Source organism: Chroicocephalus ridibundus, chromosome 4 (genome assembly GCF_963924245.1).
Source record: "Chroicocephalus ridibundus chromosome 4, bChrRid1.1, whole genome shotgun sequence".
Classification (NCBI taxonomy): domain Eukaryota; kingdom Metazoa; phylum Chordata; class Aves; order Charadriiformes; family Laridae; genus Chroicocephalus; species Chroicocephalus ridibundus.
The window spans coordinates 1192453-1218202 of record NC_086287.1 but is presented as its reverse complement, the minus strand read 5'-3'; the positions used below and the strand labels follow the sequence as shown (position 1 = coordinate 1218202).

The 25750-nt window shown below is 47.2% G+C and overlaps 1 protein-coding gene across 4 annotated transcripts in view; it reads right to left on the bottom strand.

Annotated features, from left to right (window-relative positions):
- PLCB2 (phospholipase C beta 2) overlaps window positions 1-25750 on the bottom strand; it is a 64012-nt gene that overhangs the window by 33002 nt on the left and 5260 nt on the right. For 2 of the 4 annotated variants that reach the window (XM_063332798.1, XM_063332799.1), the window contains exons 1-4: window positions 16358-16785; window positions 12401-12478; window positions 9953-10021; window positions 312-452 (exon numbers count right to left, since the gene is read on the bottom strand). In XM_063332798.1, the coding sequence (XP_063188868.1) occupies window positions 312-452; window positions 9953-10021; window positions 12401-12478; window positions 16358-16441 (372 nt within the window). In that variant the 5' untranslated portion in view covers window positions 16442-16785. Of the gene's footprint in view, window positions 1-311; window positions 453-9952; window positions 10022-12400; window positions 12479-16357; window positions 16786-25750 lie in introns of those variants that run through there. The other 2 variants (XM_063332801.1, XM_063332800.1) reach the window with 2 other exon arrangements.

Genomic DNA, 25750 nt, shown 5'->3' with positions numbered 1-25750 from the left:
TGCTGCCTATATACACTAGCAGCTAAAACTCTTCCATTGAGTCTTCTCAGCTGTCTGGTTACCCATACAAAGCACAGGAAGGACAAAAATGACATACCAAATTTTTTCCACTGGTCCTTCTCCATACAGGACAGAAATTTCTAGAGCTATGGAGGGACCACAGCTTACTGGGACACAAACCTGCTTGTTTATAACTGCCAGTAACATTGACAGGGTTCAGTTCCCTGTCTTCCCCTCTCCTTTCCTGCCCCCCTCCAAATTCCCCAATCCTTTGTGTTTCCCAGTGCTTCCTTGCCCTCAGGACTCGGTACCTTGCCAACGTTCTCCTTGTAGGACACAAAGTTATGGAAAGTGAGGTCCACCATGTCAGGGCCAGATACAATAGTCAGAGTCTTAAGCAGGAAGGTGCTGTGAGGGTAATCCAAGTTAAAAACCTCTCGGAGCTTCTGGCACTGCAAAAGAAACAACAGATGGGGATAAAGGGAGAATGAGGCAAACTGCACCTGAAAAAAACCAAACCCAATCCAAACATTGACCCAAATTCACAGCAAGCTTTCAAGGGTTGCAAAATTGTTTAATGTGATCTTCCTTCCCTTGGCTATCCTTATTTTTCATCTTTATTCTGGAGCCTGCATTACCTGGAAACTCCATGGAACAAAACCTTGTGACTAACATCACTGCACAAACATGCCGGTTTGGTCTGAAAAAGTAAAAGCTGGAGACTGCTCTTCAAGAAATTCCTCCTGAGACTTCAGCCTGAACTCGCAGACAAGCAGGTGAGTATTTGGCCTGCTCATAGCAGAGGTGCATAACCAGGTTATTGCAGCCACCCGCTTGTCAAAACACACGGTAAAAGGGTCTGTTAAATTAGTGCGATACCTTTTGCTGTAACCAGCCTCCACCACAAGAAAGATGTTTGGCCCCCAGGTGGTCTGCCAGCTTCAGACCTGGTTACGGGAGGGATGGGCTCTCTGCCTCCAAATCCCATTTCCCGCTAGCTGTCAGTTGCTAGAAGTGGTTTTTTCCATAGCGATTGCAGTATCCTACAGCGATGGCTCACCAGAGATTTATTTTGTTAAGTATAAGGCTCATCTGATTAGCCATGCTTGGGTTTCATCACCATATGAAAGTATTTATAGAATCTCTTTAAATTATTTAGCATTTTTTATGTTCCTACATAAGGCATCACTAAGCCAAGGTACCCTGGAGTTGTACTGACAGTCGCTATTTATAATGAAAGGATAAAATTCCCACGTCCTGGAATAAAGCACAGCAATTCATTATCTACAGCACCGGCTAAATTCCTATCAAAGCAAACAGGGAGGCTGTCAGAGCACCTGCTCCCTCAGAAACTAAGGACAAAATTCACAGTCTGGGATTTTAGCAGAGCGGCTCAGACTCGGAAGTTTAACTGGAGCTGGAATCTGAGCTCTCGCTGTAGGCACAAACCTGCAGTTTGACACACGGCAGAGTTACTGCGTTTCAACAAGTTAAAACACCGGTAACACCTTAACACAGTAGACATCACATTAGCTTCAGCAAAAGAGGTTTAAACAAAATTACCTTTGTTTTTGCTATAAACTTCTAGCACATACGAAGTGGGTGGCTGCAGTTCAGCTCGTGCTTAGCGACTTGTTAAGCTGCTACTAACTGGACAATGTCTGAATCCCTGCAAGCTGAAGAAAGCAAACTCCCCCCTCCTAGTCTTCCATGGACCTCAATTTAGCCCGAACCAACTAAAAAGCCCTACAGGCAACCAGCTGTTCGCATCCCATCGTGATTCCAATGGAAGCAATTCCATTTCCGCCCCAGAATTCTCTCTTTACTTTCGGACTGTAATAGCAGAAACTCCAGAACAGCTCAGCTTCAGGCATTCTTATGTGTCTGCACCACGTCACACGCTGAGCTGCGCATGTATTTTATAAGGAGCTCTGCAGATTTTTTCCCACTGCGTTTCTCCAAATTTCTGGATCATTTGCAATTTTAACACATCTGTAGCAAACAGGCACCTTTAGGAAAAACAGGATGGGCTGGATTATAACTCAAGATATCTGGCTGCTGTCTCTTGCTTCATAAAAGCAACTCTCTGCGGGGGTAACTCTGAGACCTGTACAATCCTGGAGCATTTGGAGGGAAAGGAGGGGGAAAGCAATCAGCCACCCAGAAGATTTGCCTATTTTCTAATAGTTAGGCAATTTCTAAAATGCCTCATTTTTGCTTTGGGAGCAATTTTCTTTCGCAGAGGTGAGCAGCACCCACGTACCCCCACCTCCTTTCCCCGCTCATAGCAACTTCTGATAGAGTTTAACTTTTCATTATATGTGGCAAAGCGTTAGGATTTTAACTTTAGATTTAACTTCATCTTGCAAACACACTGGCATTTGTTCAGCTTCCTTACCTCTAGTGTTGTAAATTATATGAAGCTAAGACAATAGAGAACTTGTGGTTTATGCTGAACTCATTTCCTGTATTTGTTACAGACCAGCTCCTCCCAGCCCTTCCTTCTCTACGAACTGGTGTCTCTCGGCTCTCCAGCAGCTGCTTCTCTTCACACTACAGCCCCAGCGGGCTCCATGCTGCATCAGAGCTTCTGCCTCTACCCACTGGGCTCCGCCGGGCAAACCTGGACCACGCAGTGGTGGCAATGGCCTGGTATCTGATCGCCTTCTCAGAAGTTGCCGTTCACGGTTAGCCTTACGCTGTGCAGCTTTTTACATGCCATGCCCTTTTATCTGCATTCACTCATGACACCTCCTAACACCTCGGTGAAGTTGACAGCTCATTTTGCAAGAAGCCAACTGCAGCAGGAGAAAAAGGATTTTGTTAGGGATCTAAATTGGGTCATAATTTCCCAGCGACTGGTGTCCTGCCTGGCCGTAAGCAAGTCACTCGCTTACTCTGTGCTACCTACTATAGAACCATAGAATGGTTTGGGGGGGAAGAGACCTTAAAGATCATCCAGTGCCACCCCCTGCCCTGGGCAGGGACACCTCCCACCAGCCCAGGTTGCTCCAAGCCCCGTCCAACCTGGCCTTGAACCCCTCCAGGGATGGGGCAGCCACAGCTTCTCTGGGCAACCTGGGCCAGGGGCTCACCCCTCTCACAGCCAAGAATTTCTCCCTCAGATCTCATCCAAATCTCCCCTCTCTCAGTGTAAAACCCTTCCCCCTCGTCCCACGGCTCCCCTCCCTGATCCAGAGTCCCTCCCCAGCTTTCCTGGAGCCTCTTGAGGGCCTGGAAGGTCTCCCCGGAGCCTTCTCTTCTCCAGGCTGAACCCCCCCAGCTCTCTCAGCCTGTCCCCACAGCAGAGGGGCTCCAGCCCTCCCAGCATCTCCGTGGGTGTTGGCACTGCACTGAATGAAGATGGTCAGAGAAGCCCAGAGACTGTGTCCAAGGAGCACAGAACCTGATGCCACGGTTCTATTATAACCTGTACTCCTCTGGCACCTTGTGCTGCAGTTTCACTACATAATTACTTAGTGTCACATTCCAGGTGGCCATAGAGAAAAAATAGGAATTACTACATGAAAAGCAGGACAACCAATTTAGCTATGCAAATCAGAGGAAGGGAAACATGCTTAGGAAATCGACTTAAAAAACCCAAACAGAAATCAACCCACTGGCAGAGCGGCTGAAATACAGATTCCACTTGCATTCTACTTCCCGCCCTCCTGATTTCCCTAAAATCCTCGTCTGTACAAACCAGACTCATAGTCCAGAGCAAACCAAATTCTCATGCAAATATAAACAAAGAGCCAGGCCTAACGCAAGAGATCGAGACAGTCCCTTCTCTACTTGAAACGGGATACAGCTGAGTGATAGCCAGGATTCGCCACAGCTGCATGCACTCAACACTGACTATTTCTGTATCTTCACAAAACACGCTACATGATGCAGTGCTTGGGGTATTAGAAGACAGGACTTGACAATAAGTCTTCTCTTTCGGAGAAGAAAGGTCTTGTTTTGTTGTCAGAGGGGAAAGGGAACACCAAAGACTACTCAGATTGTCTCTGCAGGTAACGTTCGTGTCCTCGTTAGCAGCACCGCTCCAGTGTGGGATTCGGGAAGACCGATGGCTGTGAAGCGGGGCCATCCTGTCACCGTCTGCACCACAGGGACAGCCTGTCTCTGCTCCCAGCATCTCAGCGAGATGAGGCAGAAAAAAAAAGATGCAGATGAAGCACTCTCAGCTCTCATTGCTGTCTTATCTAAAGGAAGCGGAAAATGCAGCAGCACACAGATTCTCATGGCACAAAATAACCCGCAGCGTTCTGGAATCGAGCAGGAACAGACTGCGAGGGAGAGATGCAGACTGTGCATCCTCAGTAACTTCTGTCCCTGTGGTCTAAGAGCTCACACTGCGGAAAGACGGAAGAGGCAGAAAAAGGGCCCTGCAGGGCAAAAAGCCGTTACTGAGATGTTACTATTTCCTTGCTCGGCCCCGTTGCGCTATTATAAACCCTTTGCAAGCCGTGGGCTTCTACCTGCTTTTCTCTTGCATGCACACGTATCAGTTTGTCTCCACACGGCTTCTTGTGATCACTCTTTTATTTGGAGGCCTGAATATCAGCAGGTTAGTTCCACCCTGTGCTCACACCCATTCCCGAATCCCCAGCACAGCGCCGAGAGGATGCTGAAGCCCCAGAGCTGCCGCCTCCTGCCGTGGTGCAGCAGCAGGACTGACCACCCACCGTGTGTTTATGGTCCCTGGCTCAGCCCTCTGCTCCGCGCTGAGCGCACTGTGAGCACTCCCTGCATTGGTGGTTCCCCATTCCTACTTTATCATCGCAAAATATGATGTGTGAAATACCTTGGTATAGTTTTCTCCCTTGTACGCGTTCAGTTCAGAGTCTGCTTCTCCGGGTTCAATAACAACAAATGAGTATGGAGGATGAAACTGCTTTATAATCGTGACAGTGAGAAAATGCAATTTCTGTTTTTACAAAAAATTATGCTTGTTTCAAAGCCAATGCCTGCTGGAACGTCTAAACAAAATGCAAGCTGAAGCCAACAGCCCAGCAGTCTGGCCTAAAACACCGTGTATTTTGGTCCTAATTATTACATCTTCTGTCACTGTTCTGGGGTCTTGGTGCATCAGAAAAAAACAAAATGGAACAGTCATTATTGTTCCTTGTTACTCAAAGGAAGACACAGAATTGCACTGCAAATAACATCTTGATCTGCTTCGGCATGCTGCTGAACTACATTCAATAGCGTTTTATCTTGTCTCGTTTACGTTCAAAGTCCCTGCTAATTCTTATCTTTATTACTCTTGAACATGTGCCAAAGTTCATTCTGCCCTGTCTCACAAAAAACATTTCCATCAAGAAAAAAACACTGCAGAACACTGAGTAGCTCTCAAAGAAAATAAAGCAAAGAGGGAGAGAAGGGGAAACCTGCACATGCCCGGAGGCAGTCATGGGAGGACTGGGGGGCTGTGTGCGTGCTTACGTGTAATATGCCAGGAGGTGAGGGCTCGAGTGGGGCAGAAGAGAGAGGAGAGTCTTTCTCAACAAGAGCACGGCTGTCCCTCGCCTTCAGCCAGGTTCATTCCAGGAATTGTTTCCTTCTGGGGCAAATAGCACCCTCCTCTTTTGAAGGTGGCTCCTGCTGCTGCCAGCCCTTAGTGACTCGTCCCTTTTTCAAGGCCACGCTTACTGTGCTGGGCACTACAGGATGACTGTCACCTCCCTAAACGTTCCGCAGTGTCAGGAAGGGGATCCCACCAGTCCCTGCCCCCCAGCTTGCAGGGGCAATGCCGTGACCTGTACTGGGGAGGGAGCGCGTATGACAGCAGGTCTTTTCAGAAGTGGTTTTCTGCATGGGCTCTTCGGTGTTATTCTCCTTGGTGTGCATAGAGTGCTTACAAAGAAAAACCCCAAACCTCTTGCTTAGCAACCAAGGGAAAGTGTTACTGAAAGCAGGTAATTCCTGATATCCCCAGTGCAACCGCCCACTGGCAGAGAGACTCATTTCCCCTACATTGGTCTGAAAAGCTCAGGGCATGTTCCACCCTCAGGCAGCCAGAAGAGCAGAGCACCTTGCAGGGGAAAGCACCGTCCTTGTAAATTCCTCCAGCCACAATTCCGTATGAAAACCAGACACAGGCTTTGCTTCCGAGAGACTGTGGCTGTGCCATGGCATCACTTGCAAGGACAGGGAGGGGGAAAGGATGCTTGATTTGTTATTGGTACTAGCCAAAGCTCTTCCAACACTTGCAATCTTGTTCTCCTTGTCTTACATACCATCCGTTAGCCCCTTCTCCTCCACTTGTAGCCAATGAAACGTAACCAATGTATTAGTTTCAGCAGTTATATCCCACAACCATTCTAAGCCATTATTTTGTAACAGGGGAGACAGGACCCTTTTTCATTCTTCTGCCCTTCACCTCTCGCAGGTCTTTGCTTTGCCACACCAGTTTTTCCATATTTATACCTTTTTGTAATGACGCACCAGACATAGCTGCCCTACGCGGAGGGTGTGGTGATTCACATTACAAAATCGTCACCGCTTTCTGCATTCCCTTGAGCATATTCTGTTCTCAGGAAAGCCAACTGAATACACAACGGAAGGCTTTAAGCAAGCCCTGCAGAAGCGTCGGGGATAGGACAGCCATGTGTAAATAAGAAATTCCCAGGACTGGTCTCTCCCAGCGTTTCAGTTCAATGGCCATTTCAGTGTCCGCACAAGACCTCCCACCATACCATAAGAGAAAGGTGGACAAGGAGCCAGCCTAGGGCATTTTACTACACGTTGTCACAGAAATGCCAGAATATTCCCTGAAATAAGAAGGAGACTTATACTAAATGCGTCTCTGAAATGCAGAATTCAAAAAGCACAGCAGAGGTTGCCATCAAGCGCATCACTTCTGCCTGTTGAGAATACTTAATAAATCACTTGGTGCTTGACCTTTATTGGTGAAAAATGAGCCGTAGCCAATTCCTAGGACAGTAAAATACTCTCTGGCCTCTTACAATGGCTAGAATACAACAGCTACACCAGGTCAGAGCACAGATCCATCCAGATGCCTGGGGAAAAGTAGAACAGGGCACACTCCATGATGCTTCCCTGACACACTTCTGCAGCTTCCAGCAATTTATGATTCAGCAACTTCCTAAACCAGAGGCTTTATCTTGCACTTAATAACCCTCAAAGGGCATTTCCTTCTTGTCCTGGCTTTCAAAACTCACATACGTTTTCATGACTTGTGGAGGGAGGCATCCCCCAGCACAGCGACACGACACGCAAACCAGCAGCACCTCCTTCTGCTCGTGCAGAACCTGCCATCGGAAAATTCCACTGGGTGAGCAGCGCTCACGCTGGAAGAAACCCTGAGCAACCGCTTCGTGCTCACCTTCTCCATTCAACTCCCGATGTTACAGCACTCCACAATACTCCTCCACATCCCCCTCACCTTCTTTTCGGCCAGAGTACAGTCCCTGCCTACTCAGATGTTCCTCCTACAGCAGCCATTTCATTCTTCTATTAACCTTGCTCTTCTCTACCTTTTCCTTGAGTTCTTTATCTCATCTGAGATGAGGACACTAGAAACGCACAGAAATATGGGTGCACTCGGGGTGTACACAGTGGCATGATTTCCTAATTCTTTCCTTATAATTCCTAACATACAACTTACTTTTTTAAGAGCAAATACTACTGATCACCGTGTTGATATTTTACCATACCCTCATGATCTTGTTTCTGAGTAGCAAGTCAACTCAGAGCCTTTTATTACAGAAAGTTAGGATCTTTTCTTTTTTTTGTGTGCATTGCTATTTTTTATCTGTACTAAATTTTATCACTTATTAGATCATCCAGTCAATCATCAATTCAAGGTCTTTCTACAAACCAGCCCTCGTTTTATTACCCCAAAGAACTTGGTGCCATTGGCAAACTTTGCCTCTTGTGAACACACAGTATGTCACAGGCCCAAGCACTGATCTTTCGGGGAGTCTGCTGCTCCTCTCTTCTCCCAAGACACCACCTTCTTCTCCTCCAGCAGTAATCTTTCCATGCAAAGATGTCCTCTCTTTTTCTCTTCTTTAAGAGCCTTTCCTTATTACGGGAATCACACGGGCTGCTTTCCAGTTTTACTGAAAAGATTTAGAGCTAATTATTGGAACAGAACCACTGCTTCCCTCTCCCCTTTTGCTCTTTGCTATCCTGGTACTGCTCATGACTTTCCTCATTCTTTTCACAAACTTTTTTGCGCTTTCATTAAAAATCTCTTTTAAAAGGCCATTTTAGTTTTTCTCTAGATACGGAATGTGGTCATCCCAAAAATGTACTGTGAATCACTCTTATTAAAACTGGGGTTGGCCTTTTTTCCAGAGCAATTTCTGGTTTGCGAGCAGGGGCTCATACAGAAAGATGCTGTTTGAGTAGAAATTCCCTCCATCCAGAAGCAACTCTGACACTGCACTTATGCCAGCATGTTTCTCCTGGTAGTCTCCAATTAGTCTTCCTTAAATAATTACTAAAATCTAGGACATTTTTCTCCTGCCTGCCGCCACTAGAAGGATATCCACCTACAGCCTCAGTACTTACACCATCAATTTATAATCTATATCAAAGCCAAATTTGTTTTGTAAGCAGGTTATTCCTGAAATCTAACACCCTAGAAAATAGTATCTCACACCTCTCCTTTAAGTGGGCCTTTTCCTTGGCGCGTTCTGTCTGGAGTGTAGCACCCAGCTCCAAATACTTTATTTTCTCAAATGAAAAAAAAAACTTCCGAGAGCCTTTTTCAAACACTATTCCCACAAAGAAGTTGCAGACAGAGTTTTAGGCTTGTTGAAAACTCAAATATGTTTTAGTGAATTTCCAAGAAGAAACACAGTTTCTCAGAAGTAATTATGATTTTTAAGAATTGCGTACGATGGGTACTGTCCTTGAGCTCTGCTGTGCCTTTAGCACGCACCTCATTACATTCTTTTGAGAAACATCCGTCTCAGGGAGCTCTCCCTAGACACTTCCAGGGCAGTATTAAGAAAACAGCCATACTGCTTATGCGAAGAGGCTGCTCAAGTCTTCTCAGTGTACATTGCAAAATCTTCCCCTTTTGCGTTAGTCTGAGAATCACCTACGTTACCACACGGAGCCATTCTCTTTACTCCTTTGTTTCCTTTTCACATTCTAGCTTTACTTCAATTTTCCACGTATGGAAAAGGCAAGAAGAAAAGTTACAAACAAACAAAAAACAGATGCAGAAAAAAAGTCCTACCAAGGACAACTTTGCTGCAGGAAGCTTAAATTGTAACTGAAACCAAGAACAAAGTAGTAATCATGTGCTTCCCTTAGTCTGCCACCCTGCAAGGAGACAATTTAAAACTATTTGGAAAATAGAAAAAAAAGAGACGCTAGTTTTTCCAAAAATACTTTTTCTTCCATTTAAAGGGAAAAGCCCCACCACACACTGCACTGGAGCCTCACTGTAACTACAGGTTTGTAGCTGCACAAAGCCGTCAAGCTGTAGCCTGACCCAGCCTGTGCGACTCCGCACAAGAGAGCGGCTCTGGTGACTCAATACAGAAGCATCACACGTCTCCTGCAGGACTTCCCTTTGTAGCTGGGTGAATGCAGAGGCCAGGCCAAGGCTAAAGCTGGGCAGATGCACGGCAGGGCGGAGAACCCAGCCGCTGTGCACAACAGAGAACAGGCCTTTTGGAGGGCACTTAGATTCCTAGCTTTCTCGCACATTCTTTCCAACAAGCTCAAATACCATAGTCTGGACATGCCTTTTTTTTTGGGTGCACAGAGGACGCCCGGGGAGCTCAGGGACAAGAGTAAAGATGGCTGTTCTGTATTTTTGCGTAGTCGTGATGTAAGGAGACAGGGTCCCTCCACCTTCGTGTAAGAGAAAGCCAGGGTAAACTGCTTCAGCTTATGCCGAGCCCTAGGCAGCCTTGCCTTTCCCACATAAACACTGGCAGAAACGAAGCTATGCACTCACCTTGGGGATTTTGGCAAAGCGCCCTACTCGGGTATCTCGGATGCTGGTTATATCCAAAATTTCCATTTCCTACAACAGAATAAGGACAAGGAAGATGAAGGAAAGAAATCCACTGCAGAGCCCCCAGAAGCTGCAAGGCAGGTCTCTGCCAGTGCCCTTCCCTGGGGAAAAGCTCTCTCACCCGGCAGGGAAACATGGGCTGCTGCTCTCCCAAGCCGGCAGGGTGGCTAGTGTGGAGGCGGCAGGGGGCCTGCAGCACTGTCCCCTTGAGGGTGAGGCCAGGGGCTCGGTGTGGATTACCCCAGCAAGCGGCGTATGACATACATCCAGGTTTATATGGTGAAACTCTACCCCAGTTACAGCCCATGTGTTAATAAAACCCACTCGTGTTCTCAGCCTGCCTTTTGCCTCCGCGCGTTCAACGGGGAGCAGCTGCGCGGGAAGGCAGGCACGGCCACCGCACCCCAGGTCGCTCCCAGCAGATTGTCACCTGATCTGTTCTGAAGCAATTCCCATGGAGGACATTCCACAACCTTCCCTAGGCAGCCCACTCCACGTCCTCACTACTGGCTACTTGTCATGTTTATTTTGTTTGTTCTTTTAATATCCAACCTGAATTTCCTTCCTCTGTTACTAATTTGTCTTCTCACCACGGATCTGGAGAACAAATTATACTAGTTGTAGCAGATAATATTATTTTCCAGGACCACAATAAGGAACAATGTGGATACCATGTCTTCTGGCTGTATCCCCATTTATTGTCAAGTGGGATGGAAATTTTACGCCTAATCCCACTCCTTTCTGAATCCCTAGTGTAAAAGCAGTGCAGATTTTCTTCCTTGCTCTTCATGACAAGCATCTTAAGAGGAGTTGGCCAAAGATTAATAAGCCACATGAATTCAGCAGACAAACTACTGACCATACCCCCCCACGCTCTGTATCAGCCCATCTCGTCCCTGGTTGCTGTGCATGTGCCAGCCCGCACATGACCTTCACAGGCCTGTCCCAGCTCCCTCTGACAGCCGGCATTTGCCCAACACCCTTCTGGCCAGCTCATACTGTCTGCAGCTTCCCTCCGAGAACAGGAAAGATGCCAGACAAGCACTTCTCCAAGGATGTAATACAGGCTGTTGCTCCACTGTGGCTCTCAAATTTGCTTAGTTTATTTCAGGTGCAGATCAATGGCATTTTCCGGGAATATGAGACACCCTCCCAAGTCTGGGTTTCCTCATGTCAGCTCTGCTTCCTTACCCCAGTCCCTTTCCCAGGTAATTAAACCCCTCATGCCACTAACACAGTGAAATATCTCACTTTTGGTGGGTGACAACAGTTCCCCTTGCCCCATTTTGTGCACCTCCTCCAGTGCTACCGCTTCTTCCTGCTATCTGCCTGGAACTCTTACAGCAAAGTTCTACCACCAGGAGCAGATCTTGAAAGGGGAATGAGAGTGAGGGAGATGGCTGAAAGGAGAGCACGTCTTCTAGAGGCTGACAGTCCCTGGCCTCACAACACTGTGTTCTCAGAGGATATGGCTGTGTGGCCTTTCCCCCATGGCACTGGGGCACAATCTTCTGAGAAGGCAGAGCTCACCAAAACACTACAGGTCTCTCGGCCAGGGCGCTGTGCGGGACTGTCTCTGTCTCTTTATCTCCCATGCCTCTTCAGCATGTAGGTCATGAGGAGGAAGTAGAGCTGAACCACAGCTCTGCTCTGGAAAGCAGAAGTAAAGCCCAGCCTTCCACCTCCAGTCAGCCAGATCTCTCCACCCCTTCTTGCTCATCAGCGAGGAACTGAACTCTCTTTCCTAAACTTGTTGCCCCTCTCTCCCCCACAGCAGCAAGCACCCTGTTGTTTACCTCCACACACCACCCAGGCCTGAGAGGAGCACAACTCACTCTCCAGACTTCATACAGTCTCTGCATCACTATGGTCACGACTTTTTTTTTTATTATTAAAATCTCTAAAACACCAACAAGTCAGTTAATTACAACAGAGGCTGCACATAAGGTACATGTTAGCTGAAGTTGCATACATTTAATTGCATACATCCAGCCACTTTCTTCCCAGCTGCACCACTGCACTGGTTGGGATGATCTTTTAGCACGCTGGGTAACAGGGGTATCAACGCTGTCGTTCTCTGTGAAGTCCTTTGAAGTACACCTAATGAACTTTGCAGGTATAAGACCGCCAGCATGACAAGCACAAAAAGGCCATGCTGATCTCTGGCATGCTTGCAGCTTCATTTCCTGCTCTTTTCTGGAACTCGGAGACAAATCTGCCATTGGATAAGTACAAGACTCCCAGGTCCTTTGTGCGTGGTTTCTTGCCAAGTGGAATGAGCGTGGTAGTGTGCTCCTGAGTGCAGAACTCAAGCACCTATGGTGTTTTAATCTTGCACAAACTTGAACTGGCTATTTGGAAACCAAGCTGTGAAGTCTTAGCATTTACCTTATTCTGATAGGTCCAGTATAAGTAAAAGCCTTTTGGATCCACTCGAAGAATCACAGGAGAGGCACTTGCTGTTTCCTGCCACACACAAAAAAAAAGAAGAAAGAAGGTCAGCACCTTACGTGACTTGGAGAACCCATCACGGGATGTAAGGTTCCCAGTTCAAATATAGACCCAGCGGGGTGAATCATCCTCTGTGATTTATGGAAATGAACCAGATGATTTTAGTTCATCTCCAGAGTAACAGTGTGAGGCTATGGAAGCTGATCTCTGCGGAAGCCTGGGTCTCACCTAACACTTTGCATTTAGCTAGAACAACTTTCTCGGAGCTTCTATACAATGAATGAAGAGAATAAAGTACCTCCAGATACAACTGTTTGTTTCATTTGAACTGCCTTCCCTTCAAAGCACCTACTTTGTTCTATGAGCTCCAGAAGGAGCCCAGACCAAGCAGAGACAGCATTCATCCACGGCAGCTACCATCTAGGTGTCTATACTCACGCTGGTTATCTGGGCTCTCTTCGTAGAGGGTGGGGCCTAGTCAGGAAGAGTTCAAGGAGGGGTCCACCAAATACAGCACAAGAGTCTGCTTTAGGTGGTGATTCTTAAACTCTGTGGACTAGCTCTACACAGACTATAAAAAGAAGCAGCTATTTAAACACCCACACTACAGGCACAGTTAGATGAAATAATGTGGGGCTGATGCTGAACTCCACACAACAGGGGGCCCCTCCAGATCAGAACCAAGGCACATATTGCAACAGAGACACAGGCTGCTGTGAGGTTGTGTACTTCACCCCTGAATAGTTACACTGCTTCTGCATTGTCAGTTAAGGACAACTTCACAGAATTTTCACGACAACATCCATTCCCATCCCACATGCAAGCCTGTGCTAAGAGATGAATTAGTGTGAGCTCTTTGGAGTCAGAGATAAAGAACGTTTGGGTGGCTCTGCTTGGGCCCCAGCCCATTTGCTCGTTCAGTCTAGATGACTCCTCACCGCATTTGACCTTGGGTGCCACAGAAGATAGGATCGTAAGGCCTATCAGCCATTTCCAGGAAGGCTTCAAATTCATTCAGGAAGTTGATATACACAGCTACTGAGATGAAACCAGTAATGGAATCTGGAAGTTGTATTTGTCACTTGGCCTTGAGTTCTTCAGTCTGTTATTGAACTCATACTTCACTCCAGAGCCTATCTGTATTTCCAGGGACCTCCATTTCATAGTATCATAGAATTGTTTGGGTTGGAAGGGACCTTAAAGATCACCTAGTTCCAACCCCCCTGCCCTGGGCAGGGACACCTCCCACTAGATCAGGTTGCTCAGAGCCCCGTCCAACCTGGCCTTAAGAACTTCCAGGGATGGGGCTTCCACCACCTCTCTGGGCAACCTGTGCCAGTGTCTCACCACCCTCATTTCCAGAGGAGGTTACTTCCTTACGGTAAACTGCCCATGCCACAGTGCATTGTATCTTCTCCTTGTACTCACGACTGTCTTTCTCACACTGTACTAGGGACAATGCTGATCTGCGCAGCATCGTGCCCGTGTTCCCAGAGCTCTTGGTTAGCTCCCTCAACACAAGCCCCGAAGAGCAAAACAGGCACTGTAGTACTACTACTGAGCATTGTGCCATGTTTCTAGATTAACTTTATCACCTCTGAAGCAGCTTTCTTGAAATCTAGCTCAGCTGCAATAAGGACCGCTGACAGCTGGCCTCCTGATCAGGGACACGGATGGCCGCAGGGTGCAGGTACACTTTCCTGAGGGGTGGCTCCTTGCAGCAAATGCGATGGTGAATTCCACAGAAGATGGTCTGGCAGCCAAACTGGCTGCTGCTCACACTGTGGAGTTCAACTCTAGGGCAGAAAGCAAGTGTTGTCTGGTAAAATCCTGTAATACATAATCTTTCAAGGATAGAAAATGTAAGAGTCAGCATCGAGCCAAATCCATAGGCTTCTGCTCAGCTCAAGAGGTCAGCTGCTACATTGTGCCCCACCTGAGGTTTCAGAAGGGTTCCCAAGCCAGTTCTTGAAAGAAACCATCACCCATGCAGTAGGGCTTAACCTCCCTAGTCTGGCCGGCAGCCCCAGCTTGCTGGGTGCTAAACAAAGCACAGCAGAATTGCGCTTTACCCCAAGATGTGCCAGTGCAGCCTGTCACAGATCCTACCGCACTCCCCTCCAGAGAATACACTACAAATGCTGGACAAGGTGTAGGCACTACAGAAAAAGCATGGGTTTGCTTTACTTAAGAGACTGTTGGGTACAGTGAAGGGTACCATCCAGCCCCAAACCGTACAGTGATGTAAGGAGCCAATCTGATCTACCTTCATTCTTTTGCCTCAGATATTGTGGAAGGAGTTCAAAACTATTACCAACAGCATGGCCAGGTCAATTCAAAGAGCGAGACAAAAAAACCACAGGACCGTGACCTCTGAAGAGCTGCTTTTATCCTGACCCTCTGCTAGTAATGCTGCAGCCTGGAGCTCTTGCCATCATCCTTTGCAGCCTGCTCTAACTGTGGAGTGGGAAAGCACAATGAGATGGAGCAACATGACCAGAACAGCCCATTTGTGGAGAAGGCTTTCATTATTGTTGGAGGTCAAGTCTATAAACTACTTAGTAGTTAGAGGCAAACTTTTAGGAATGTTTACAAATCTGTAAACCTCAGGGACAGGGAAAAATCCACACAGGACTTGAGCTCCCTAACTCCTATGGTTGCAGCAGCAAATAAACACTTGGTGGGTCTGGAAGCCCAACTCGAGTCAGCTTGGGTTTCAAGGGAACCTAATGATTCCAGGAATTCCCAGTGAAGTATTTAATAGCTTCCAGTTTTTGGGAAAATGGTCCCCATGCTTTTGCTGCACACAAGTGATCTACCTCCCTGGCACACGCTGCCTTGGGACTTAAAACTCTATTCCAGCTTTACGCCCACAAAAGTAAGCACTGATCCCTCCTATATTGCTGCTGGAGGCTCCTTCTAACGCGTCTCATTTGCAATACCACATCAAATGCTTCCCCCAGATCTTGATGAATAATCATAACCTGGCCTGCCCCCCGTTTTATCGGCATTCATGCTCAATAGCAGACAATTCATACTCCAGACAAAATGGATGGGCAGCTGCTGTCCTCTTGCTCAGGTACGTGGGTATCAGGGGAAATACTCTTTTGTCATCTAAGGAACTGCGGAGGGGGACTACTGCATTCAAATTACCCTCTCCTCTTCTGCTCTTCCACACTTTGTTTCCCTCACAATGAAAGACAAACAGAGACTGCAAACCAGGGGTCTTGAAGACACAAGAGGACACTGAGTCGGAGAGAGAAGCAGCTTTTTGCAGCACCCTGTGAGGCTCTGGCACTGTTACCACACCGGCCCCTCAGTGCTCGGCCGCTGCGCAGACCCACAAGCGGGCAGGCGTGGGAGGACATGGCTCACCCTCTGATCCACTCCAGGAACAGGGCCATAAGAGGAAGCAACTTGGAGCCTGATTTTTTCTCTATCTGCAAAGCACGGAGAGTCTGCTCAGCTCTGGAGTAAATCCTACTCATCAAACTCCTCTGGACGTGTCCAAATGCAGCATGTGCCTCTCACCCCAAGGAAGCTCCCAGCAGCGACTGCCTTCCTGAGGGCCGGTTCACAGAGAGAAACAGGACCTGGGGTGCTGCACCAGAGCAGCTGTGACACAGACCCAGTGGCACACGCCATTTACTTCCAGCCTCCACAGTAACAAGAGGTGCAGAAGTCACCTCATCAACCCCTAACGATATGCCCTTTGTTTTTAGCCCTCAGTTCACGCTCCCTATCCAGACATCGCTGCTCTCAGGTACGACACACAGTGTCCCTTCCCCCCCACTGAATACGTGCTCCCAGCCTCCCCACAAACCCTGACCAAAACACAGTATCTGCCCTGCCACCACGCATACAATCTAGCAAAGCAAAAACCCCGGTACTCACATCATCCCATTTGATGAAGCGCTCACCCTTGGATAGATACTCCTTCACCTCCGGGGGCTGCAGGACAGGGGTAAGCATTGACATTCTGTCCCACAGATGTGCTCCTCAGCTACCAGAAGCAAGAGCAGCTGCACAGTTTGCTCCTCCTTGGCCCCCTCTCCTCTATCTCTGCCTCTCACATGGCAGGGCGCTCTGCCACTGCCACTGTTGGCATCAGAAAGCAAACAGCCTCTTATATCCCAGCCAATTTTAGGAGGGGCAGGGGCAGGCAGGCGAGGACCGATGAATCTGCATTGTAAATCAACAGCTCTCCAAGCAAGCACGAGCAGCTCAGCCCAAGGTCACCTAGAGGAAAGCTTGCGATGGGCTGAGATGCCCGCGTGGGCAGTCATGCACGCACGCACGCCGCCTCTCCAGGAGGGACCTACTCCTCTGAGTTGTACTTGTGAAGCGCACGGTTCGTAGCACTTCCGCAACTGAACTTCCTTAAATGTTGTCTTTGACAAAGTGCAGGCATTGCCAGCTGACACTCAAACTATTTCAGCAGATGTGGTTGCGGAACAGCTCAGGCTTTGGCTACAAGCAGACTGCCCCCTTCATGCGATGGGCCAAATGTCACAGAAAATAAACTTATTCCTTGCTCTGTACAGACTCCGCTTCTGGGGCCACTTGCTGCACTTTTCTCCTTTCTCTTATCGGTTCTTCTGAACGTCAAACCGAAAAGTGAGACAGGTCAGCAGAGCAGATGGAAACTGCACAGACAGATGAAATAAACCATTCACCAGAGTCCGTAGGAACTGCAATATTCTCCAGATTCACTTGGGTCTACTGCAGATGCTCTGGGAACACAGAATGAGAGATGTGTAAAGTGGGGATTATAATGATGAAGCTGCCAGGAAGTGACAGAAAGCAGAACAGAAGATTAATGGCAAACGGGGCAAAAACGAGTCCCTGCTCCTGACCTTGGAACGAAGGAATTACGTGTGGACAGTGGAGGAGAAAAGGAGCTCTGGTGGCAGATGTGCACTGGTGAACCAGGAGAGTGGCTTGTGAAAAGGACCGACACGGGCAAGGTTAATTTTAGTCAAACAGGCAGAGCCCCACAAATAATTAGAAGTGGAGATAACTGTGCCACTCTTCCTATAATAGGATTCCCAGCCACGTGCTGAGATTTCGTCCTTGTTGTCTCCTATGAAAGTCAAGGTGTGGCACTTGCCATTGCTCAAGAGGGACAAGGCACTGTCAGAAGTAGCACAGATTCTCCAAGAAGGGTGGACAAAGAGACTCCCACTGTGCAAAGGGAGCCAGCTGCATGGTTTTGTTCGTTCTTTCCCACCTCTGACTTACTCAGTTCGATAAGGCCAGCACTTCAAAGCAGACTGGGCAGCCGGGGGAAGGCTGACTGAAGGAATCCTAAGAGCATTCTCAAATGTCAGTGGCACAAGAGATTAAGTGGACCTGTAGCAAGTACTCTATTTGTAAAAAAACAAAGATGGCAGCAATTCTCAGAGAGATGCCTGCTGCAGAAACAGAGAACCCTGAACAAAGCCAACATCCCTTGTACATTTCTCTCAAGGGTTTATCTGCCTGGAAAACTGGGAATAAGAGAGTTTCTACATTTCCAGCTACAATCTGCATTTACTAACTTATTTTGCAAGGCACTGTACTTTACAAGAACTGGCTATCCAAGCTAAGGCTGTTGGCTCTATTTTATTAGGGCAGTGAACTGGGGTGGCTTACCCATAGCTGTGATTACTCAGTATCAGGGCTGAGACTAGGGACATGGGAATCAATCACCTCCAGCCTCATAACCAAGCCACACCCGTGGTATTAAGCTTCCTTTGCATGTGCAAAGTGACATGTTCTTCTCGGGCAGCCAGCTGACAGAGCAGTGGGGTACTCCAGGCCCAGCCAAGACAGCATCACCAGGACCCCTCCACCTCAGAGAATGCCGTTACTCCCAAGCAGCAAAGCAGCAGATCCCAAAGGCTGAGCTAGACGCACTCAGGGACTTCAGCAACAGCCTGGCACTTGCCATAAATGCCAGTGAAACTCCAGGCACTGCTGGGTGGATTTTGTTCTGTGCTCTTCTTGTAAGCAGCTTAGGAACAGACCCTCAGGCCCAGGTACGCGTAGAGAAAGCCCATGCGAGCACAGGAGGCTGCAGTGAGGAGTGAAAGTTTTCTCTGCTCTCACCTGATCCCTTCTGCAAGGCCAGAGCAGTTTCAGGGATGCTTAACTTTAACTTAGGGAGCAGCTGTGAAGAGGATAGAGCATCAATCTTGCTCAGAAGTGCTGCAGCCCTCCTGCCCTCTGCAACACAGAAAGCAATAAAGGAAGCCTCCAAGATCCCAGCTGTGAAGCAGTGAAAGGTGGGATGCGTTTTGCCACCTGGTACAGCCAAGAGCATAGGGACTGCAGGAGAGATCAGGCAGTGACAGCTACTGGTTCTAGTGGCCCATCTGGTATTTACCACAGTTGTTACAGCTTCGTGAGCAATGTCTGCTTCTTGCCAGATCCAGGGCCTCACGGAAAGGCTGCATCTGTCCTGCATTCTCTCAGACCTGGATATTCAACAGCTTTCTCTGTCTCATCAACAAACATGAAGTAAGCAAGAATCCTACCACACTTTTACTTGCTTGTGACTCAAGGTCAGCTTTCCCTAAGGGATAAAACAATAAATCTAAAAAAAAAAACCAAAACAAAAAAAACCCACCCAACAACAAACATGCAGAACAGCAACCAAGCTAGCGGCTGTCCTGTGAGGCTGCACGGTGCTGCACAACATCAGTGGCCAAGATCCCTGCTTGCATAAAGATGGTCACAAAAGCTGAAGCTCACTTCCTTTTGCATAACCCAACCTCCTTATCTTTCATTTCACACTCCTTGCTCTATGTGGGACCTTCTGTCCCTTGCATGAAGAGACGGCTGATGGAACAGCGATAGAATAAAGCAACCGTCCTGCCCTCTGCTGAAAGCTCTGATAGCGGAGCAGGCAGAAGCAGCAGCACTTCAGCAGCATTTATTCCAGCCACTCTTAATTTTCTTTCTCCTGCAGGGCCTGTCACCCAGTGTATACTCATCCTACATCCCCTCTGGTCAGGGCCCCCTGCCTCCTTTGCTTTCTTCCCTTACCTTCACCGCCAAGCACCCCACCACCCACTACAAGACTGCTGATATGCAAAAATTTCCCTTTTTTTTCCTGCCCCTTTTTTTTTTCCTGAGGACTCTTCCCTATCTCCCTGTACTATCTATTCAGCAGTCTCTACCTCCCACAAAGTGCACGCAGAAGCAAGGTAGTCAGCATCACCCTTCAGAGATTTTACAAGACAGGGTCTGTAGACAGTGATTTAAGCCACGCTGTCTATTAAACCACCTTGACTGGATGGCTCCTGAGTTCTAGCAAATTACTTTGTAACCTCAACCCCAACCTATTCCTAGCACACACAAAATCTGTAAATCTCTCCCAGCACCGCGCCATTATGATGATACTTTGCAATGTGTAATACTGTCCTCTAGTGAACAGCTATGATATTGCGCATGCAGCCTTCAGCATTGCCTTCAGACACCAGTAATAAATTCACGGCTAAGCAAAACTGAGTTCATCCTGCTGCTCCTTTTACTATTCTACCCTCTGAATCCTGGGAATCCTGAAAGGATTAATGGCACCATTAGGACCACAAAGGCCAGTATTTTCTCACCACCCCCGGAGAAGAGAACTGCTGAGTGTGTGTATACCGGGGCACATTTAGCGTCCTACCTTAAGCCCAAACCACAAAGGCCAAGGATTCATGACAGCTCTCACCTGACAGCATGACTCTTCAACTCCATCTGCAGAAGTCAGAGGGCAGTGGACTACAGCACAGAAAGACAACTGGCCACAGATGCCACAATACCATAAAAGCAGTGAGGTTTGGTATAAAAAAAACAAAACAAAACAATCTGACCAACCACTGAGACATCATTAGGTCCATAATTAAGCGTCCACTGAGCAGGAATATGCATCAGGAGAATGTTGTGCTTACAGCACTTTGCTGGCTCTCTGCGTATTTCCAAACCGCACAGCTGAGCGATGCAAGCAGGCTCTCACACTGTTTAAACACCCTATACATTACTGCAGTACAAAAATAACACTGCACAGGCATGACTGAACCATGCAATTCCTAATGGCTAGCAAAAGAATGAAAATTTCCAAGACAGGCCATTAAGAGAAGAGCAAGGAGGATAACAAGCAGCAGCACACCAGATAGAATGTGCCCATCTCCTGTTACCTTGCAGTAACACAACAGCAAGAACAGGAAAGTGAGTTCTACCAAATCCAGGGGTGAATCCATCTAATTGCCCCACTTTGTTTACCTACAGTATAAAATACTGAATCGGAAATCAGGATTCTGGGGGAGGAAGCCCCATTTTGCTCTTGACCTTATCAACCTTTTCCTCCCAGTGTACCAGCCCCATTTATTTCACCTGCAAGCTGCTGCTTTCTGTGGATGTATTTGCTGTCTGCCACAGCAGACTCCCAATCCTGGTTGAGACCTCAGTATTACTGCAATAATTCTGCCATACTTACATCCCTGTTGCTTCTGCTTTCCACAGTCAGTCTGTTAGAATAGAGTATTTCAGTTGGAAGGGACCAACACCAATCGTGCAGTCCAACTGCCTGACCAATTCAGGGCTGAACAAAAGTTAAAGCATGTTATTAAGGGCATTGCCTAAATGCCTCTTAAACACTGACAGGCTTCGTGCACCTACTACCTCTCCAGGAAAACTGTTCCAGCTCTACAACGTGGATTTTACTCACTCAACTTCCCTTGGATAGGCATAATTTTTTCAATTTGTGAGAAGGTCAGATGCTAAGGCACATTTTTCAAGTGCAACCTCCTATGGAAGGTCCAAAGGAGCAAACCCAGCTGCCACAGTATCTGTGTCTGCCCAGTGAGTCAAGTCCAGAAGATCACAGTCCCCTTGAGCAGGTCACAGAGAACAGCAGCTCAGGGGGCTTTGCAGCTCAAGGTCAACTTCTTAAACTGACATACAATGGAGACAGTATCTGGGGCAAGACACAAACCTAACAACTTTAAGAATGGGAGAAATTACATATTTTTTAAGGTCAACATGCTCATTCTCAGTTGAGACAAACTATTATTCCTGAAACATCAGTCTTCACTGTGAAATAGAGAATGAGGAGTGATACACAACAGTTTCTGCTCAAAGCATTCAGGGTGTAGGGAAAGCCAAGACCCACTGGGAAGAGGCACGTTTCTTGCCCCATCCAGACAAAAGCCTGACCAAGAACCTGGGTGCAGACTCAGGTACTGAGCACACTTTGACTCTTCCCTTCAGAGAGCTCCGAGGCAGCCAGGGTAAACTAGCAGATTAGTCCGGTCTTCAGGGCAGGATTGAACCCCTGTTTCCCTGAGAGCGGGCACGTTCACTGGTGTGGCTCCAGGAAGGTGAGAGCTCCTTGGCTGAGAAGCAAAGGATATCAGCTTGGTTCCAGCATCAAGCTAAGGCAGGCAATGTGGCCTTCAGCCCACAGATGGCTTTTTATCAGCACAAACACAAAGTTTTCTACATGGATTTAAGACAACTGTGTCCATATGTGTAAGCCCCAACACACTGACTTTGAAAGGCAAAGCATCCTAATGAATCCCATTCCAGAGACGCTCATCCCAGACTGCCTCCTCGTGCAGCACTGTTCAGAATCAGGGATGAAAAAACAATAAAATAATAGAAAAAAAAAGCAGCAGCTATAAACCTTCTTTGCAGTGCCCCTACCAGCTGATTCCAAGTTAAAGCATTCTCAGGCTGCTACCCAAGAACCACTCTGCCCACTCAGCTAATGCAGCTGAATAGGTTCCAGCCATGGTCTTCCCTGGCCCACCCATAAACTTCTCCACATGCTAGACTAAAAATCTGCTAGTAATATCCAGCCTCAACCTTCCACTAGTGCCCTCCTCAATGCAAAGGCCTGTGCACATTATATTCCAAACTCTTCACCTCCTTGAGGTGAGATGCACTTGTGAAGCAATGACATATTCAAGTTTAGTCCTGCAGGAAAGAATTAATTTTCCATCACAGGCTGCAAAGGAAAAGCCAAGTAGGTTTGCAGGTAGGTCTACAGCCTCCCCTGTTTTAAGTAAATAGTACAAAATCAGAGACTCACAAGCTTTTCAGACTAAGGACCACTTTCAGCCCCCACAGGTTTCTCACTAACCTCCACCTAGATAATTGAAGCTGTTGGAAAAAAACCAACCCAGAATCTCAAAAGGCACAATGGCTCCCCAGCCCCTGGAAGCCATCAAACAAAGCTGATTTACACCAGCTGATATACCCGGCAACTGTAAAGATGAAGCTAAAGGTGTCTGAAGCTAAAGCGGCAAGACCTCATCCAGGCAGCATCCTTTGTAATCACCTGTGGATGGGATGAGGGTTTTAGATCAGATCCTGATGAAATGATGAAACCCATTTTCATCCACTTTTGCAGAGAGTTTGCTCTCCTGACCCATCCCTGCTCCCCACGATACCACTGTGCACACAGAGAGATCACAGGCTCATCCCAGTGCCATTAACTAATGAGCACATGAATTACACACACATCATGGCCATCGCTTCTTCTTCCATTGCTGCTCTCCAAGAGACTGCCTTATCAGGAACTGCCCTTTTTAACTTATTTACTGTTATTTGTGCTTTTTACATAGCTTTTCTAGCCCTGATGCATGCAATCAGTGCAGTATATTTTAAATCCTCTCCTGTCTTTCTAGAGGTCAAAATTAATCATTGAAAGTGATTTTTTTATTTCATCACATTATCAAACAGGGAACAAACAATGGCACCCACACAAAATGACTACAGATTTCTTGGAAAAGAGCTCTCTAGAAAACATTTAACACTGTGTGCAACTCCAGCCCTGCTTTCTTTGGAACAGTCAGATAAACATGGGAAGAGGAAAAAGCAGCAAATGGAATGGAAATCACTACCAGAGCACAAGGAAGGTCTCTTACTAGGTGATTTCTGTGGCATTCCTGATGTATGAGCGGCCAGAGGCAGCAGCACGTTCATGAACTACACTGACAAATACAAGGCTGGGTGTACTGGTGGGAACAGTGAAGGCTCAAGAAGGTGTATCAGGGGAGGCTTCTGTCTAATGAGACACGTTCACAAAAAGCAGCGCAGCTTCCCAGATACAAACACCAGCTCTGACACATGCCACCTTGTTAGTACTGGGAGCATACGCAGCTGGGTTAGATGGCAGGTTTGGTTTCATTCTGCAGTTCACAATTCGTGGTCTTTAAGATCCCAATAAACAAGCTGGAGTTGGTCCCCACGCTTTCATGACCTCTGTAGTATTTTGCAGCCAACAATGATGCATGCACTGCTCTCCGCAGAAAACTGATGAATAATACTGTCACATAAGCAAAACCATTTGGACACCTCTGCTGGAAACATATCCATCCAGATGAGCAGATGATTATCAAACCACTGGATCTGGAAGAAATATTTTCCTGAGTAGAATGGCCAGTGGCTTGTAAAACAAGATTTAAAGATTTATCTGAAGACAAGACAGCATTAATATGGAATCCCATTTCAGCTCATCACCAACAAACCTTCCCCCTTTTCACAGGTGTACAACACAGCATGACTGAATTTTCCACTGACATTTTCCATGCTTTCTGCTCCTGGAAGCATGAGAACAGCCTCTCCCCTAGGACTTTACAGCTCCATTCCCAGTCGCAGCCTGAACCAGGACAGCAGTGTGAAAGCATAAGATGTAACAAGTAAGAATCAGCTCCAACAGAACTGGGAGAGGTTTCAGGCTGCTATTGTAATTCAGTTAAATAACCCTCCCTTGCACAGGGTTATCAACATGAGTCCAGCACATTTTCCTCATTCAGCTACAAAGCCAAGCACACAGAAATGGGGAAAGTCAAAAAGTAACAGCCGCTTTAGATTTTTTTTCTGCAAGGAAAAACTACTGTGATATCAGGGAGCATTATCACATTCAAAGCTACATTATTTTAACTAGGGTGAAAACCCATGTTGACTTCATATATAACAGAATCTACCTGGATCTTTAAAGCAGCTAAAATTTCGCATTGCCTTAGCGTAACTAGGCAAGGACCCAAACTTAAGCTAAGTCAAGCTGACTTTCAAGAATGGACACGCTGTTTGGCCTAACCAAGAGCTTGGCTGCATTAAGAGCAGGCCCCAAAGACCATTGAGCAATCATGCACAGTGAATACTGCAAAAGCACCCTTCTCCATCCTGGGTAAAAAAAAACCCCAAACTATCCCAGATTAAAACAGCGGTAACCCAGGTTAAACCAGGATCACTTTAGCTTCGGGGCTGCATCATGAGATTGTGGGTAAGGCTTTCCAGGAAAATCCTGTTCCAGTGCTTGTAGGGGCAATCACAAGTTGGTGCAACTCTGCATAAAGTGTTGTCATTCTGCAAACATTGTAGGTTGTATTTTCAGACAACCTATGTCAGTGCTCTCCCACACACACGCGAACAAATACTATATATGTGTACCTCTGTGTGCATCAATTCACACATATTAATTCTCCACACATAAAGGTGGGTGAGTTCAGCTTCTTCAGACCATGAAGACCAGAGGCAAAGATGCTCAGATTACACGGCCATTAATCATTGCTGTCCTATTGCTTGAAAAGTCGTGGTTATTTTCAAAATACAGCCCTCGGAACTGTGTTCAGATGTTAAGCGTGCGTGGGTGTGTGTACATGAACATTTCCTCCTTGCAAAACGAACAACGAAGCACTGACTTTTGACTCCGGATTCCTGCACAGAGACTGCGTTTAGAGTCACAACCAACGCAGACAGCACAGGTTCACACGCAAATAGAGACTTTTTTTTATTTTAAGAAACCCCAGCCCTCACCCTCTTGGAGTCCTGTACTTAGTGAAATGAGCACAACTTTCCCCTTTTCAGATGCACTGAACTCTCTCAAGACCTTCCCCACCAAGGAAACAGTCACTGTCCAAGGCTCTCCTGCAAGTGGGACATGCTCTTTATACTGTGCAGATGATTCACAGGATAACAAAACGGCTCAAAGTGAGCCTCACCAAGGTGATGATAGAAGGTTGAAGCTGCTGATGCACCCCTGCCCTGAGCTTTCTGCCCAAGGCCTCTATCCAGAGCAAAGCCAGACCTCCTGCTGTTATAGCTCACATTCAGCATTGCTGCTACCATCTTCCCACCCACCCTGTAACCTCTGCAGATCACTTTCCAAGTCAGCGCAAGACAGTGGGTTGTGTAAACCTCACTTACCACAGCTAAATCAGAAGCTGAAGGAATTAAAAGAACATCCCCAGCCTTCCCCCATCTGTTATTGGATTAACAAGAGAGACAGCACCTTCCCGCAAAAGACAGAGG